A 13,970-nucleotide genomic window follows, 5' to 3' on the forward strand; every position below is an offset into this window, starting at 1 on the left:
GTTTGTTAGTGTTATTATGATTAAAAAAAAAAAAATGACAGGAACCAAAAGAAGTTGCATCACTATGAAATGTTCCATATAGGACAGGATGACCTCTCTCTTCTCTGAACTACAGGAAAGTATAGGCTCCATCAGATTAATATTCTAATCTCCTTTAACATGTCTGTCTGCTCATTAGACTATGCACTTCATGAGGGTAGGAAGTGTGTCATATTCATATGTGTAGCTTCAATGCCTAGCACGGTGCCTGGCCTCCAGTAAGTATTAAATAAGTGCTTAACTAATTAACAGGCACATTACAAATGGAGGCAAGGTTGTAATGATTAATTTCTACTCAATCAATTACACTCAATTAAGGCAAGAAAGCATAGGAGAGATGAGTGTTCCAGAGGCAGACAGATGTGAACTTTGGACTCCATCAATAGCAGCAGTGTGCCCTTGGACAAGTAGCCTTTCCACATCCAGTCTGTTCTTTTATAAAACAATAACCTCAGAGGTTATTGTGGGGATGAACTGAAATATTCACGTATGATTAGCACAGTGCCTCAAAAACATAATTGCTCATAAATGTTATTTTCATTATCACTACTCACCCCTACTCTTGAAATTAAAACTGCCATAGGCTACTTCCCTGTCATATTAAAAATAGACTGCACACACAAAAATGTAGATTAGTCACCTCGCTTGCCACATTTCTTCATTGGCCACAGATTCCCAAGAAGATGGATCAAACCTGTAGTTACAAGAAAACAGTAATATTTTTCTGTCATCCACATTTTTTTTTTTTTTTGAGAAAGAATTTTGCTCTTGTTGCCCAGGCTGGAATGCAATGGTGTGATCTCGGCTCACTGCAACCTCCGCCTCCTGGGTTCAAGTGATTCTCCAGCCCTGGCCTCCCAAGTAGCTGGGATTACAGGCACCCGCCACCACATCCAGCTAATTTTTGTATTTTTAGTAGAAATAGAGTTTCACCATGTTGCCTAGGCTGGTTTCGAACTCCTGACCTTAAGTGATCACCTGCTTTGGCCTCCCAAAGTACTGGGATTACAGGCGTGAGCCACTATGCCCAGCCATCATCCACATCTTTGCAAAGGATACATCATGACTGTTTTATCATCTGACAAGGCCAATAAGATGAATCTTGAAATACTGATAGTGATCAAATTAATAAACTTGTTCTCCTAAAAAAGTTGAATTATAAGGAAGTTTGGGTTTTGGTAAATATCTTTTTAAAAATTTTTAAAAATTATACTTTAAGTTCTAGGGTACATGTGCACAATGTGCAGGTTTGCTACATATGTATACAAGTGCCATGTTGGTGTGCTGCACCCATTAACTCATCATTTACATTAAGTATATCTCCTAATGGTATCCCTCCCCCCTCCCATCACCCCACCACAGGACCCAGTGTGTGATGTTCCCCTTCCTGTGTCCAAGTGTTCTCATTGTTCAATTCCCATCTATGAGTGAAAACGTGGTGTTTGGTTTTCTGTCCTTGTGATAGCTTGCTAAGAATGATGGTTTCCAGCTTCATCCATGTCCCTACAAAGGACATGAACTTATCCTTTTTTATGGCTGCATAGTATTCCATGGTGTATATGTGCCACATTTTCTTAATCCAGTCTATCACTGATGGACATTTGGGTTGGTTCCAAGTCTCTGCTATTGTGAATAGTGCTGCAATAAACATACGTGTGCATGTCTTTATAGTAGCATGATTTAGAATCCTTTGGGTATATACCCAGTAATGGGATGGCTGGGTCAAATGGTAGTTCTAGTTCTATCTTCTTAATCTGCATAATGAGCTCCCATGCCTCAAGAGAGCAAACAGAAGATCAATGGGAAGACATTGGAAGTATCTGGGGAGCCAGCCGTTCATAAGAACTGTATGTTAGATGGCAACAGGGCAGAGGTGAAGTGTAGGTCACTCTATGGACAGAAGTAAGAGCCAAAGAGCTGTGAGACAAGGGGATCAGCCTGAAGAGAAGGGACTCCTGGCTTGGGAAATCACTGCTGGAGCTTTGATGCTGCTCAAAGAACAATGGCCAAGCCATTTGATTTTTCTTTCTCTTAATTAAAAATTTTCTTACTATGTATATATTTGATAGAATGGGGATAGTGAGCAATGTTATGTACCGGTACTAGTTGTTCAGCTGTTCTTTTTCTTATGATGGCCGTAGAGTGCTTTGATCATCCATCTCTGGCTGTTATACAACAATGTGGTCTGTATTTGTGCATACTGACTTTTCAAAAAACCTTTACAGTATTTTAAAATATAATCTTGTCTGTTGCTCTTAACCTATAAGCAATAGGTTATATAATCTTTAAATAATTCATAATTTCAAAAGTAAGTATTGGAGGCACATTTCTTTAGATAGTGACTCTGTGTATGTGTGAAAGCAAGTAAAAGAATCGCTACTCCATAGGTAGAGCAGCCTAGATAGTGACTCATTTTCTGTATAGGAAAGAGTAAACTCTATGTAGAAATGCTTAAAGGAAGGCTAGTAATGCCTCTAAAACATAACCAGGTTGATGCCAAGAAACTCTGAAAACAAAGTTACTTAAAGCTGAGTCTTCCCTCACAGAGAAGTTATCTGCCATTCCTAAAGAAAAAAAAAGTGACAAGTTTGCGCAAATGGAAACTATCATAAGCAACAGAATGCCTTTTAAAGTTCACCTGCAGTTAATGAACCTCTTCCGCTTTTAGGGCAATGCGCTATCGGATGGTGGACGATGTAGCATTCAAAGACTTGGAAGTAGAAGGTGCCATCATCTATCCTCCATCATGGTATCCACACAACCAGCACCCTCTTCCCTCCGCTCTCCCCAGTTTTGTAAATAGGAGAACGAGAAAGACACGTTCTCCTTCTGTTGTATTATGGTATTTTGTGGGTAGCAAGTAACAATATTAACAATTAATAAAAAGTAAAACAAAAAAAATTAAAAGGCATCTCAAAATGTAGTAGTTTTTTTGGGTACTCAAAACTGCTATGTTTATATGCATCAAAATGCAACTGCTGTTCATACCTTCCATATTCTTCAGTCCAGTTGTAGATATTTTTTGTAAGTTTAATCCATTCCTCAGGGTTGAATACAATCTCCAAAGGAACTAATTTGTCACAAGACCCCCATGGCCAAAGTGAGTAGTTCTTTTTCCAGGTTGGGTCGCCTTCATGAATTCCTATGCAAACAAATGTTTCTTTTCTGTTGGAAACAGAAAAATACATGATGTACTTAAAATTTAAAGTTCTAAATGTTAAGTAAATATAATTCATGAAAGATCATTTTTAGATTTTTTTCCCAATATTTATTACCTATATGATTTTGGAAAAATTACTGAACTATCTGGGTCTAGTCTTCTCATTTGTGAAACAGGTACAACAACTATCTTTCAGAGCTGTTTAAGATTAATGAGACACCTGATATAATTAAGTGTCAAAACATAATAGAGGCTGGACGTGGTGGTTCACACTTGTAATCCCAACACTTTGGGGCTGAGGTGAGGCCAGGGGTTTGAGACCAGCCTGGGCAACACAGTGAGATCCCCATCTCTATTTATTTAAAAAAATAATAATAAAGTTCTAGTTCTGGAGAAGAAGGAATAACTATAGTCTACCTTGTCTCTCCCATTGTACACAACTTTAATTCCTGGACACAGAATATGTGGAGCAGCTATCTGAGGACTCTGAAAAGTAAATGGTAGAAAGAAGATTGAGAAAAAAGACCAGAATTAGACGTTCTACCACATTAGTGATAAGTTTACCATTTTTCTCCCACCCCCCTGGGGGAAAAAAGGAAGCTCAAAACTCAGAAGTATGTTTCAAATAAGGACCAAAAAAGCTCCAAGAAAAGTCCCCACATTTTTTTGTAGCCCAAGAAGTAGAAAAGGGGACTAAGGTTTGGAGACAGTGGAGGAAATCCCCCAGGTCTTTTTCCTTCTCTCCTTTCCCAGGTGCCAGGCAACACTGTGGCATTAGTGGAGGCAGCAGCATAGTGAGAGTAGCGGTGGGTTGGCAGGCACCCAAAACTTCTCTCTAAGCAGAGACATTGTGGTTCCAAGAGTGTGGGGCAAATCTCCATTGCTTTTTGTCTCTCTCTGTCCTTCAGCCTGGCTCCAGATGCAGACACAGTAACGGGAAGGGCATAGCAGAAGAAAGAAATTAAAGCCCCAGCTTTCTGGCCAGAGAACCAAAAAGGAAGGCCCCAGCAAGTTGGAAAGTAATGGGGTGACCACAGAAAGGAGAGAGATGAAGAGAGTAATCCCATAAAGTTGTATATAAGCTCCTTGCTTATCTCTGAGCTGAGCATGCACAGGTCTGACCCTAAACAGAGTTTGTAAAATTAACCACAGGGCAGACCACCACCCAGGTTCCAGACTGGGTACCCGGTAGTGTTACCATAGGTAGCTAGTCAGGATGAGCAGGGCAGGAGACGGCTCCCCTCCGTCCCACCCCAACCCCACCAGGAATTTCAGAAAACCATCAGGTGATGGTCAGACAGTTGTCACACTGCTTCTCTAAAATAGTAACTGGTCACAGCCAGCACCAGGAAAAGGCAGTTTCCCAATAGATAGAAACACCTGAAACTGGTGATCAGCAACTTCCTGAAAAGATCTCAGGAACTGAACAAGTGGGCTCAAGCATGTGCACTAAGAGGCAAAATAGCAGAGTTTAATGGGTATATGATCTCCTAGGGCCATTCCACCAGTGAGGGAAGAACGCAAGTGAGCATGCATACAACTCCAGTAAACACACTGCACAGTCTCTCTCTCTCTCTCTTTTTTTTTTTTTTTTTTTTTTTGAGACAGAGTCTTGCTTTGTAGCCCAGGATGGAGTGTAGTGGCACGATCTTGGCTCACTGCAGCTTCCACCTCCCAGGCTCAAGCAATCATCCTGCCTCAGCCTCCAGAGTAGCTGGGATTACAGGCATGCACCACCATGCCTGGCTAATTTTTGTATTTTTAGTAAAGCCAGGGTTTTTCCATGTTGGCCAGGCTAGTCTTGAACTCCTGATCTCAGGTGATCCACTGGCCTCAGCTTCCCAAAGTGCTGGGATTGTGGGCGTGAGTCACTGTGCCTGGTCCACAGTGCACATTCTCACCTCCCAAGTGCTAGCAGGCTACTGCACAACCAGGCAGTTCAACCCCAGGGAAGAATCAGGGCAGAAGGGACGCAAGACCTTAGAAGTATGCCAACATAGTAACCCTGAGTCAAAGGTCAAATGGGGCAACTTGTCTTTCAAGTCACCTGCTTGGCCTTCTTCCAAGTGTAGTTTCCTTCCTTTCACTTCTGCTTTAGAGCTTTTAATAAATTTTACTCCTGCTCTAAAACTTGCCCTGATCTCTCCTTCTGTCTTATGCCCCTCAGTTGAATTATTTCTTCTGAGGAGGCAAGAATTGAAGTTGCTGCAGACCTCTATGGGTTTGCTGCCAGTAACTCAGACACTCGCCACCGGTAACAGTAGCAGACCCATGGGATTGATCCAAATAGCACTACAAATGCTTTGGAAACAGAACTGGTATTGGAACCACAGTTCACAGAAGGCAGGCCAGAATTTGAAAGCTGAGATTAACCTGGCCAAGGGCTTGCTAAACAAACAAACCAAAAAGTCATCATTCTCCTTGGGATTTAAATAAGACCCAAATATGAAAAAATTTTTTTACAATTCAAAATTACTCAGCATATGAAGAACCAGAAAAACCTCAACTGATAAAGGAAAAGACAATCAATAGATGTCAATTCTAAGATGACACAAATGCTAGAATTGTCAGTCAAAGACTTTAAAACAATGATTATAACCATGCAAAGAAGGGCAAATACTCTAGAAACAAAAGGAAAGATGGAGAAGCTCAATAAAAAAGTAAAATATATAAAAAGGAACCAAATAGCTTAATATAAGTTTGGTGAGATAGTATGTCAGGGAATTTGAAGAGAGAGAGAGAGAGAGAGAGAGAGAGAGAGAGAGAGAGAGAGATACAATTTAAACAAAAAAAGAAAAACATTGAAAAAATGTACAGAGTTCAGGCATCTGTGGGACAGTACCAAAAGGTCTAAATTCATTTCATCGGAGTCTCAGAAGGAGAAAAGAAAGACTGTGAAACAGGAAAAATTATTTAAAGACATAATATATGGAAAGTTCCCAAATGTTTTGAAAGATACAATCTTACAGGTTGAAGAAACTTGGTGAACTCCAAACAAGTTAACTCAAAGAAATCCATGCTAAAATATATTATAATCAAACTACTGAAAACTAAAGACAAATAAAAAGTCTTGAAAATGGCCAGAGAAAATACATTTCACCTAGGGGAACAATTATTTGAATTACCATAGATTTCTACTTAGAAGCTACTACACAGGCCAAAGAAATGTAACTTACATTTTTTTTTTTTTTTTTTGAGATAGGGTTTTGTTCTGTTGCCTAGGCTGGAGTACAGTGGCACAATCATAGCTCACTGCAGCCTCAAACTCCTGGATTCAAACAATCTTCCCACCTCAGCTGCCCAAGTAGTTGGGATCACAGGTGTGCACCACCACGGCCAGCTAATTTTTTTTTTTTTTTTTTCTTTTTTTGTAGCAACAGGGTTTCCCTATGTAGTAAAGGTTGGTCTTGAACTCCTGGGCTCAAGCAATCCTCCTGCCTCAGCCTCCCAAAGTGCTGGAATTACAGGCATGAGCCATTGTGCCCAGCCTAAAGTATTATTTTTAAAATGCTGAAGAAAATAGTATTATCAACCCAGAATTCTATTTCCACAAATATTCTTCAAAAAAGAAGGTTAAATAAAGACATTTTTAGATAAAGGAAAACTAAGAGAATTCACTGTTAATAGTCTTGGTTTAAAAGAAATGCTTAAGGAATATCCTCAGAATGAAGGGAAATCATACAAGAGGAAAATGTGGAATATCAGGATTGAAGAAAGAACAACAGATCTGGTAAGTATCTGAATAAATATTGTAGACTATTTTTTTCTCTTAAGTTCTTTAATATCTGTATGACTACTGAAATAAAAATGACCCTATCTGACATAACATATAACACAAAAAGTAAAAGACTTATATGGCAGTAAGGTTTCCACATTCTGCTTGAAGTGGTAAATTATTACTCCTACGTAGACCATGAAAAGTTAAGTGTGGATGCTGCAATCTCAACAGCAACCAACTTCAAAAAAAACTAAACAACAAAAACTTTACCAAGCAATACAGTAAAAAATCTCAATACACATTTTAAAAAGAAATACAAAAAGTCAGCCAGGCACAGTGGCTCACGCCTGTAATCCTAGCACTTTGGGAGGCCAGGGCAGGTGGATCACTTGAGGTCAGGAGTTTGAGACCAGCCTGGCCAAAATGGTGAAACCTCCGTCTCTACCAAAAATACAAAAATTACAGGCACATGCCTGTAATCCCAGCTACTTAAGAGGCTGAGGCAGGAGAATCGCTAGAACCTGGGAGGCAGAGGTTGCAGTGAGCCAAGATTGTGCCACTGTACTCCTGCCTGGGTGACAGAGTGAGACTTCGTCTCAAAAGAAAAAAAAAAAAAAAAGAAATACAAAAAGTCAATTAATCTAAAAAAATACAATAAAATAGTAGACATACATGTAAGCATATCAATATTTATATTAAATGCAAATGGTCTAAACACAGCAATTAAAGATAGAGATATCTGAGATAGTAAAACAAGACTCAAATATATACTGTCTATAAAACACCCATTTTAAATATGATATAGGTTGGTTAGAAACAAAAGGATGAAAAAGATAAACCACAAAAACATGAATTAAGTTAAAACCAATAAAAAACCCCAGAAGATTTTTTTCCTTTGGTATAGACAGAGAAAAGTGCAAATATAATGCAATGAAGAAAGGATAATCTTTGTAGCAAAGAGTATGAGGACAATTTCATATCCAAACACAAAAACAAAACTACAGAACTCATAGAACAAAACATGAGAAAATCTTTGTGACCTGGCATTAGGCAAAGAGTTCTTAGATATGATACCAAAAATATAATTCATAGAAGAAAAAAATTGGATTTGAATTTCAAAGAAATAAAAAAGTTTTGCTCTGCAAAAGACACTTGTAAAAGACAAGCAACTAACTGCGAGACAATATTTACAAACTGCATATTTGACAGAGGTTGTGTACCTAGAACATATACAGATCTTTCAAAACTCAACAATAAGAAAACAAACAACTCAATCCCAACCCTATGCAGAAAAACATACTCACACACAAATGTAGATGAACGTTTATAGCAGCTCTACGTATAAACGCCCCAAACTGGAAACAACCCAACTGTCCTTCAATGAGTAAAAGGATAAACAAACCACAGTACATCCATACAATGAAACATTACTTAGAAACAAAAAGAATGAACTATCGATACACACAGCAACTAGGATGGTTCTCAAAGGCATTACACTAAGTGAAATATACCAATATCAATAGGTTACATACATACTTTGATTCTATTTATATGACATTCAGGAAAAGGTAAAGCTATAATGATGAAGAACAGATCAGTGGTTGCCAAGGTTAGGCCTGAGGGGACAGTATGACTATACGGGAGCAGCACAAGAAAGTTCATGGAATCACGGACTGCTCTGTGTCCTGACTGCTGTGGTGGTTACACAAATGTACACATGTGTTAAAATTCATAGAACTGTATACCACACCCCCTAAAAAGTAAATACTACTGCTTGTTAAAAATAAAATAATAGGTGCTCACTAAACATTAGCTAGCTTCCTTTCAGAGGTACACATTTAGATAACTTTCATGTGATGATGGTCCATCCCTTTGAGGGGAAAAAAAATCTCTATCACATGCCTTTAAATAATGCATGTCCTTTGACTTAGTAATTTTACTTCTGATAATCGATGCTAATAATTTAAAATTCTGCCCCTCCACAAAAAAAACCTACATATACAAAGCAGTTGTTGTAGGTATAAATTTATTATAGTTAAAATTAGATACCATGTTAAATATCTCCTAATAGTTTTATTCACTTATTATTTTTAAATTACAGTACATGTATTTACAAATAGTTTGTAAAAACATAAGGAAATTGTTTTATGATAGTAAGTATAAAAAACAGGACACTTATGCTTTTACCTTTGTAAGACATATGCATTTTTTATATGTGTGTTGTTTCTGAGTGACTAGGACAATGTTTTCTTCTAGTTTTAAAAAAAAATTCTCATTCTGTAACAAACACATGCAACTTTTACAATTAAAAACTATTTAAAGAACTGATATTAATAAGTCATATTTATGCAGTGATCTTTGTTAGTCAAAAATATTAACAATAAAACTTTATGGGGCAGAATGTTCATCATCATTGTATATTATAATAGCAAAAGTCTAGAAACAGAATATCACAAAAAATCGAATATTTGTTACATTATTATGCATCTTATGAGAATATTAGCCAAAAATGACAATAATATACATGGGGAAATGCTCATGATATAATGGTAGGTTAAAAAAAATTGGACAGATAATGATATCTCAGCTATCTATAATACAGTATGTATGAGTATGTGTATTTTAAAAATAAGTCATTCATGTTAAAGATGAGTGGAATCCAACAATATTTATCAAAATACTAACAGCATCTGTCCTTGGGAGACAGATGATACTGATCATCTTTACACTTTTCTGTGTTGTTTAAGTTTCCTCAAAGAACATACGACATTTCCATCATATTGTTCTTGGAACATTTTGGACATGCAGTTTTTATTTTAAAAATGCTGAATGAATGTCCCCAAACAGAATTAATGGCTTCCTTATCCATGCTGCCAGAATACTTTGCATATGTTGTCAGTTAAATTATCTATCTGTTCAGTAAACACCTACTGAGCATTTACTATGTCTGACACTTTACAAGGCATTGATAGTATAGAACTTATCCCACCAAATTATGGCTAGTCGTATTCACATCTATGTATGTACACAACTAGATTGTGTTCTACTTGGATTTGTAACTGAACCTCATTCATCTTTCTACTGCCGGAGCCTAATACAAGTTGTAACGCAGTAGACATTCAGTAAATGCTTGTGGGATTGAATTCTTGAAAATTCACAAAAATGCCAATTTGGGGATGTTAATGGTTCCTAATATTTTATCTAGAATAGAATAATTAAATGTTACCCTCACAGCACATTTATACCCATTACTTTCGTTTACTCCCTGAGCCACATAAACTTCAGGCTCTAAACACCCAAAATACCACATTATTATGTTCTTAGCAAGGGATAATTTAACTTTGGGATTTACAAAGACATTCTGAAGTCTTCTTTATAAGAAAAAAGAAATCATGAAATAAGTGTTTCTTCTTCAAGCTCTGGACAATCTTAAGCGCTTCATGGCAGAAGAAATGTTCAACACTATACCATTGGGGGAATTATTTATTCTTGACCTAACTACAAATAATTTTATGTTCTCAAGTATAGAATTCACAATTCTCATATTTTATCTCAGCTAGCATAAACTACGTGTTTTTCTTATTTATAAAAATGTCTTATCCTTTATAAAAATCTTTAAGCTATTTTTATACAGTGATTATTTCTGAAAACATTTGCTTTACACTTAAAAGGGGGACCATAGTGTTGATCGGGGGAACTATAATTGCTTGCCATCCACCTGCAATGATTTCAAGTAGGCAGGCACATCTCCAATTTCTGTGAATTGTACTCAGATCTTATTTGCTGTTCTTGCTAATCTGTCTTTATTTTTCCTTTACCCAAAACAATAACATTTATTTCTGCCTGGCCTTATTTATGCACAGATATTCAATTTAATTACAAAGATAATCTCACCAGTGACAGGGAAATAGGTATAGAAAATTGGTCTTTTGGATGAGGCACAGCTGCTACAGAAACAATTTCAGAAAAGCTTAAGATTTTAGAAAAGCTATTACATAAAAAGAATGCTTACTGTTTATTTACTTCAAGAAAATGATAAAGATTAAATGTGATCATTCCACTAGGTAATATTCCTTCCACAGGATTCCACCGGTTCCCAGGAAAGTTGACACCTGGCAAGTGCTTTGCCATCTTGGGTAAATACCACTCATAAGTCATCATCTGCCAGAAAAGTCACACATGATGTCAGACTTTTAATATATTTCTTAAAAAGAATCAAGTTTATCAAGTAATGGCAAAAACCTAAATTACTTTTGCACCAATCTAATACATATATAATTGAAAAATATAAGCACAACTGAGAATGTGGTAATGATTACTTTTTTAGTGATGTAAACCTTGGATTTTATTATGACTATCATCAGTCACATCAGTACCTTCTTCCAATTTACCTCCCACATTTGATTCCCCAGAAGGATCTTCCCCCATTCTAATACCTAGAGCAGGAACCCCCAAACTGGGCTGCACAGCAGGGGCCAGCATTACTGCTGTGCTCTGCCTCCTGTCAGATCAGTTGCAGCATTAGATTTTTCACAGGAGCGTCAACCTATTGTGAACTGCACATGTGAGGGATCTAAGCTACACGCTCCTTATGAGAATCTAATGCCTGATGATCTGAGGTGGAACAGTTTCATCCCAAGACCATTCCCCACCCCCACCCCCAACCCCCAGTCTGTGGAAATACTGTCCTTCATGAAACCGGTCCCTGGTGTAAAAAAGGTTGGGGACCACTGACCTAGAGAACATGCATTCAACTTTAAGAACCAGTGTAAATATCACTTCCTTTGATGCCCTCCTCTGTCTCCACAGCCAGAATGGCATGCTCCTCTAGTACTTTGTACTCACTTCTATTAGAGCCTGCTCCTCACCAGACTGTGAGCTCCTAGAGAAAAGGCACTGTATTTTTTCATCTCTGTGTCTCTGCACCTAGCACATTGGCTGGCATAGAATAGTTCTCACATTTATTATTATTTTGAGACAGTCTTACTCTGTCACCAAGGCTGGAGTACAGTGATACGACCTCGGCTCACTGTAAGCTCTGCCTCCTGGGTTCAAGCGATTCTCCTACCTCAGTCTCCCGTGTAGCTGAGATTACAGGCACGTGCGACTATGCCCAACTAATTTTTGTGTTTTTGGTAGACACGGGGTTTCACCATGTTGGCCAGGCTGGTATCGAACTCCTGGCCTCAAGTGATACACCCGCGTTGGCCTCCCAAAGTTCTGGGATTACAGGCATGAGCCACCACGCCTGGCCAGTTCTCAAATTGTGTTTGCTGAAGTTGAAATGCCTTTGATGGCCAGACTAGACAACCTAGACAAAATAGCCATTATTTTATTCATTCAAAAAAACAAGTATGCTCATCTATAATGAATAAGATATAACCCCTGCCCTGGAGAAGCTCAATCATGTAATAATCTAGGCCTCAAAGTTAAAAACTCTTTTGGCATTTCAAATTATCTGAATTTATTAGCAGCCCTATATTAATTACATATCCTTACACGTTTACACATTCTTTTGATTTAAATAATTTACTTATATTAGAAAAAAATCATTTTACTTAATTCTATACTTAATACATACTTAACTCTATACTTTGATATGTATCCATTCCCTCTTTTTAAAGAAGAGACTCCCATTTATACCACCAAAGCTTTGTTATGTTTGGATATCATCATTTGAGAAATTGTGCTTATGTTTTACTTGTCTTATATATTTAACTAGCAAATGACAAAGTAATTTTAATCTAAGTCTAAACTGTAAATACTCAGAAAAATACTTACTGAATTAGGCTTTATTGCCCAATAGTTCCAGTTCTGGAGGATATTAACATTAATTACATACCCACTGTGTGCTATGGACTTTATTGTTCCTCATTTAATTCTCATAATAACCTTGCTATGTGAGAATAACTGTATCAGACACTGTTGATTGCCCACTCCACAGTGAATACCTTCTTCTTTTTCACTAATGCAATCTTGATTTTGATCAGGTAGCTCAGGCTGCAATGTTTTCAGTCTAGTCGTTCTCTTTTGCTAATGAGCAGTTTAGGTGTGAGTATATGACTCAGTATGGGTCAGTGGGGCCTGAGTGGAGGTCTGCTGAGGGACTTCTGGGGCACATGTTATTCCCAGTAAATAGAAAGAGAGAGGGAGACACCCAGAAGAAGCACCGTGCTTTGTTTTAGGTAGTGATGTTTGGAACTGGGCATCCATCCTGTGACTGGGAGGGAAAAGTCAAGAGAATGGCAGAAAAGCGGCCTCAGAAACTGACGTCCCTGAACTGCTCATATTATGTTAGACAGGTGATCCTAACATCACCTATCTCCAGACTGCTCGTCATGTGAGGCTAAAAACTCAGTAATTTCAGTCAGATATTCTGTTTCTTGCATTCAAATGCATCCTAACTTATATAATGATGACTTACATTTCATAAATAAGGAAACAGAAGCTCTGAGAGGAAAAATCATTAGCCCCAAGTCACACATCCAGGAAGTGACACAATGAGGACTTGAGTTTAGGTCTAATTCACTTCCTAATCCATGCTTCTCAACTACAGTAGCTGACATCCTAAACAGTGTTTAAAATCATAGTGTGGAACCACGTTATTAACAAATAACCTAGCTTTTGTCAGAAACTAGACTGAAGATCAAATTAATCAATCGGCATCCATGATATAAATGCAACTGCTTCTTAAAATGTAAAACTGTATATTTACGAACCTGTTCAAAGTTTTCTCCAAAAATTATAATTATTCATTAATTCAATAAAATGCATTCAGTACTATGCCTAATAATTTGTTCAACTGAATTCATCATATTATTCTTTTAAGATTAAGAATTTCTCTTTTCCTAATGACTGCTCTAAAAACACCAGAGACAGGCTTCTTCCCTTTTACGAATCTATGGCTCAAATAATAAATCTTACAGTTTAAATAGTTCTTCAATGAAAAAAAAAATGTTTTCATAGCCCTCAAAATTTTCACAAGTCCTCTTTTAATGTATTTTTGTCATAGCATTAACAAAGTTTATATAACAATTCTATAGCGTAATTATA

General features: G+C 37.4%; 1 protein-coding gene across 2 annotated transcripts in view; it reads right to left on the reverse strand.

The window, feature by feature from the left end:
- The window catches only part of LOC105473599 (transmembrane protein 260), a 67,359-nt gene that overhangs the window by 9,886 nt on the left and 43,503 nt on the right, over positions 1-13,970 (reverse strand). For both annotated transcript variants that reach the window (XR_982344.3, XM_011727454.3), the window contains exons 12-14: positions 10,930-11,078; positions 3,028-3,204; positions 680-733 (exon numbers count right to left, since the gene is read on the reverse strand). Coding sequence is in view for 1 of the 2 variants with exons in the window: in XM_011727454.3 (XP_011725756.2) it covers positions 680-733; positions 3,028-3,204; positions 10,930-11,078 (380 nt within the window). In the remaining variant the exon portion in view is untranslated. The remainder of the gene's footprint in view (positions 1-679; positions 734-3,027; positions 3,205-10,929; positions 11,079-13,970) is intronic.

The sequence above is a fragment of the Macaca nemestrina genome, chromosome 7 (assembly GCF_043159975.1).
Source record: "Macaca nemestrina isolate mMacNem1 chromosome 7, mMacNem.hap1, whole genome shotgun sequence".
Lineage (NCBI taxonomy): Eukaryota > Metazoa > Chordata > Mammalia > Primates > Cercopithecidae > Macaca > Macaca nemestrina.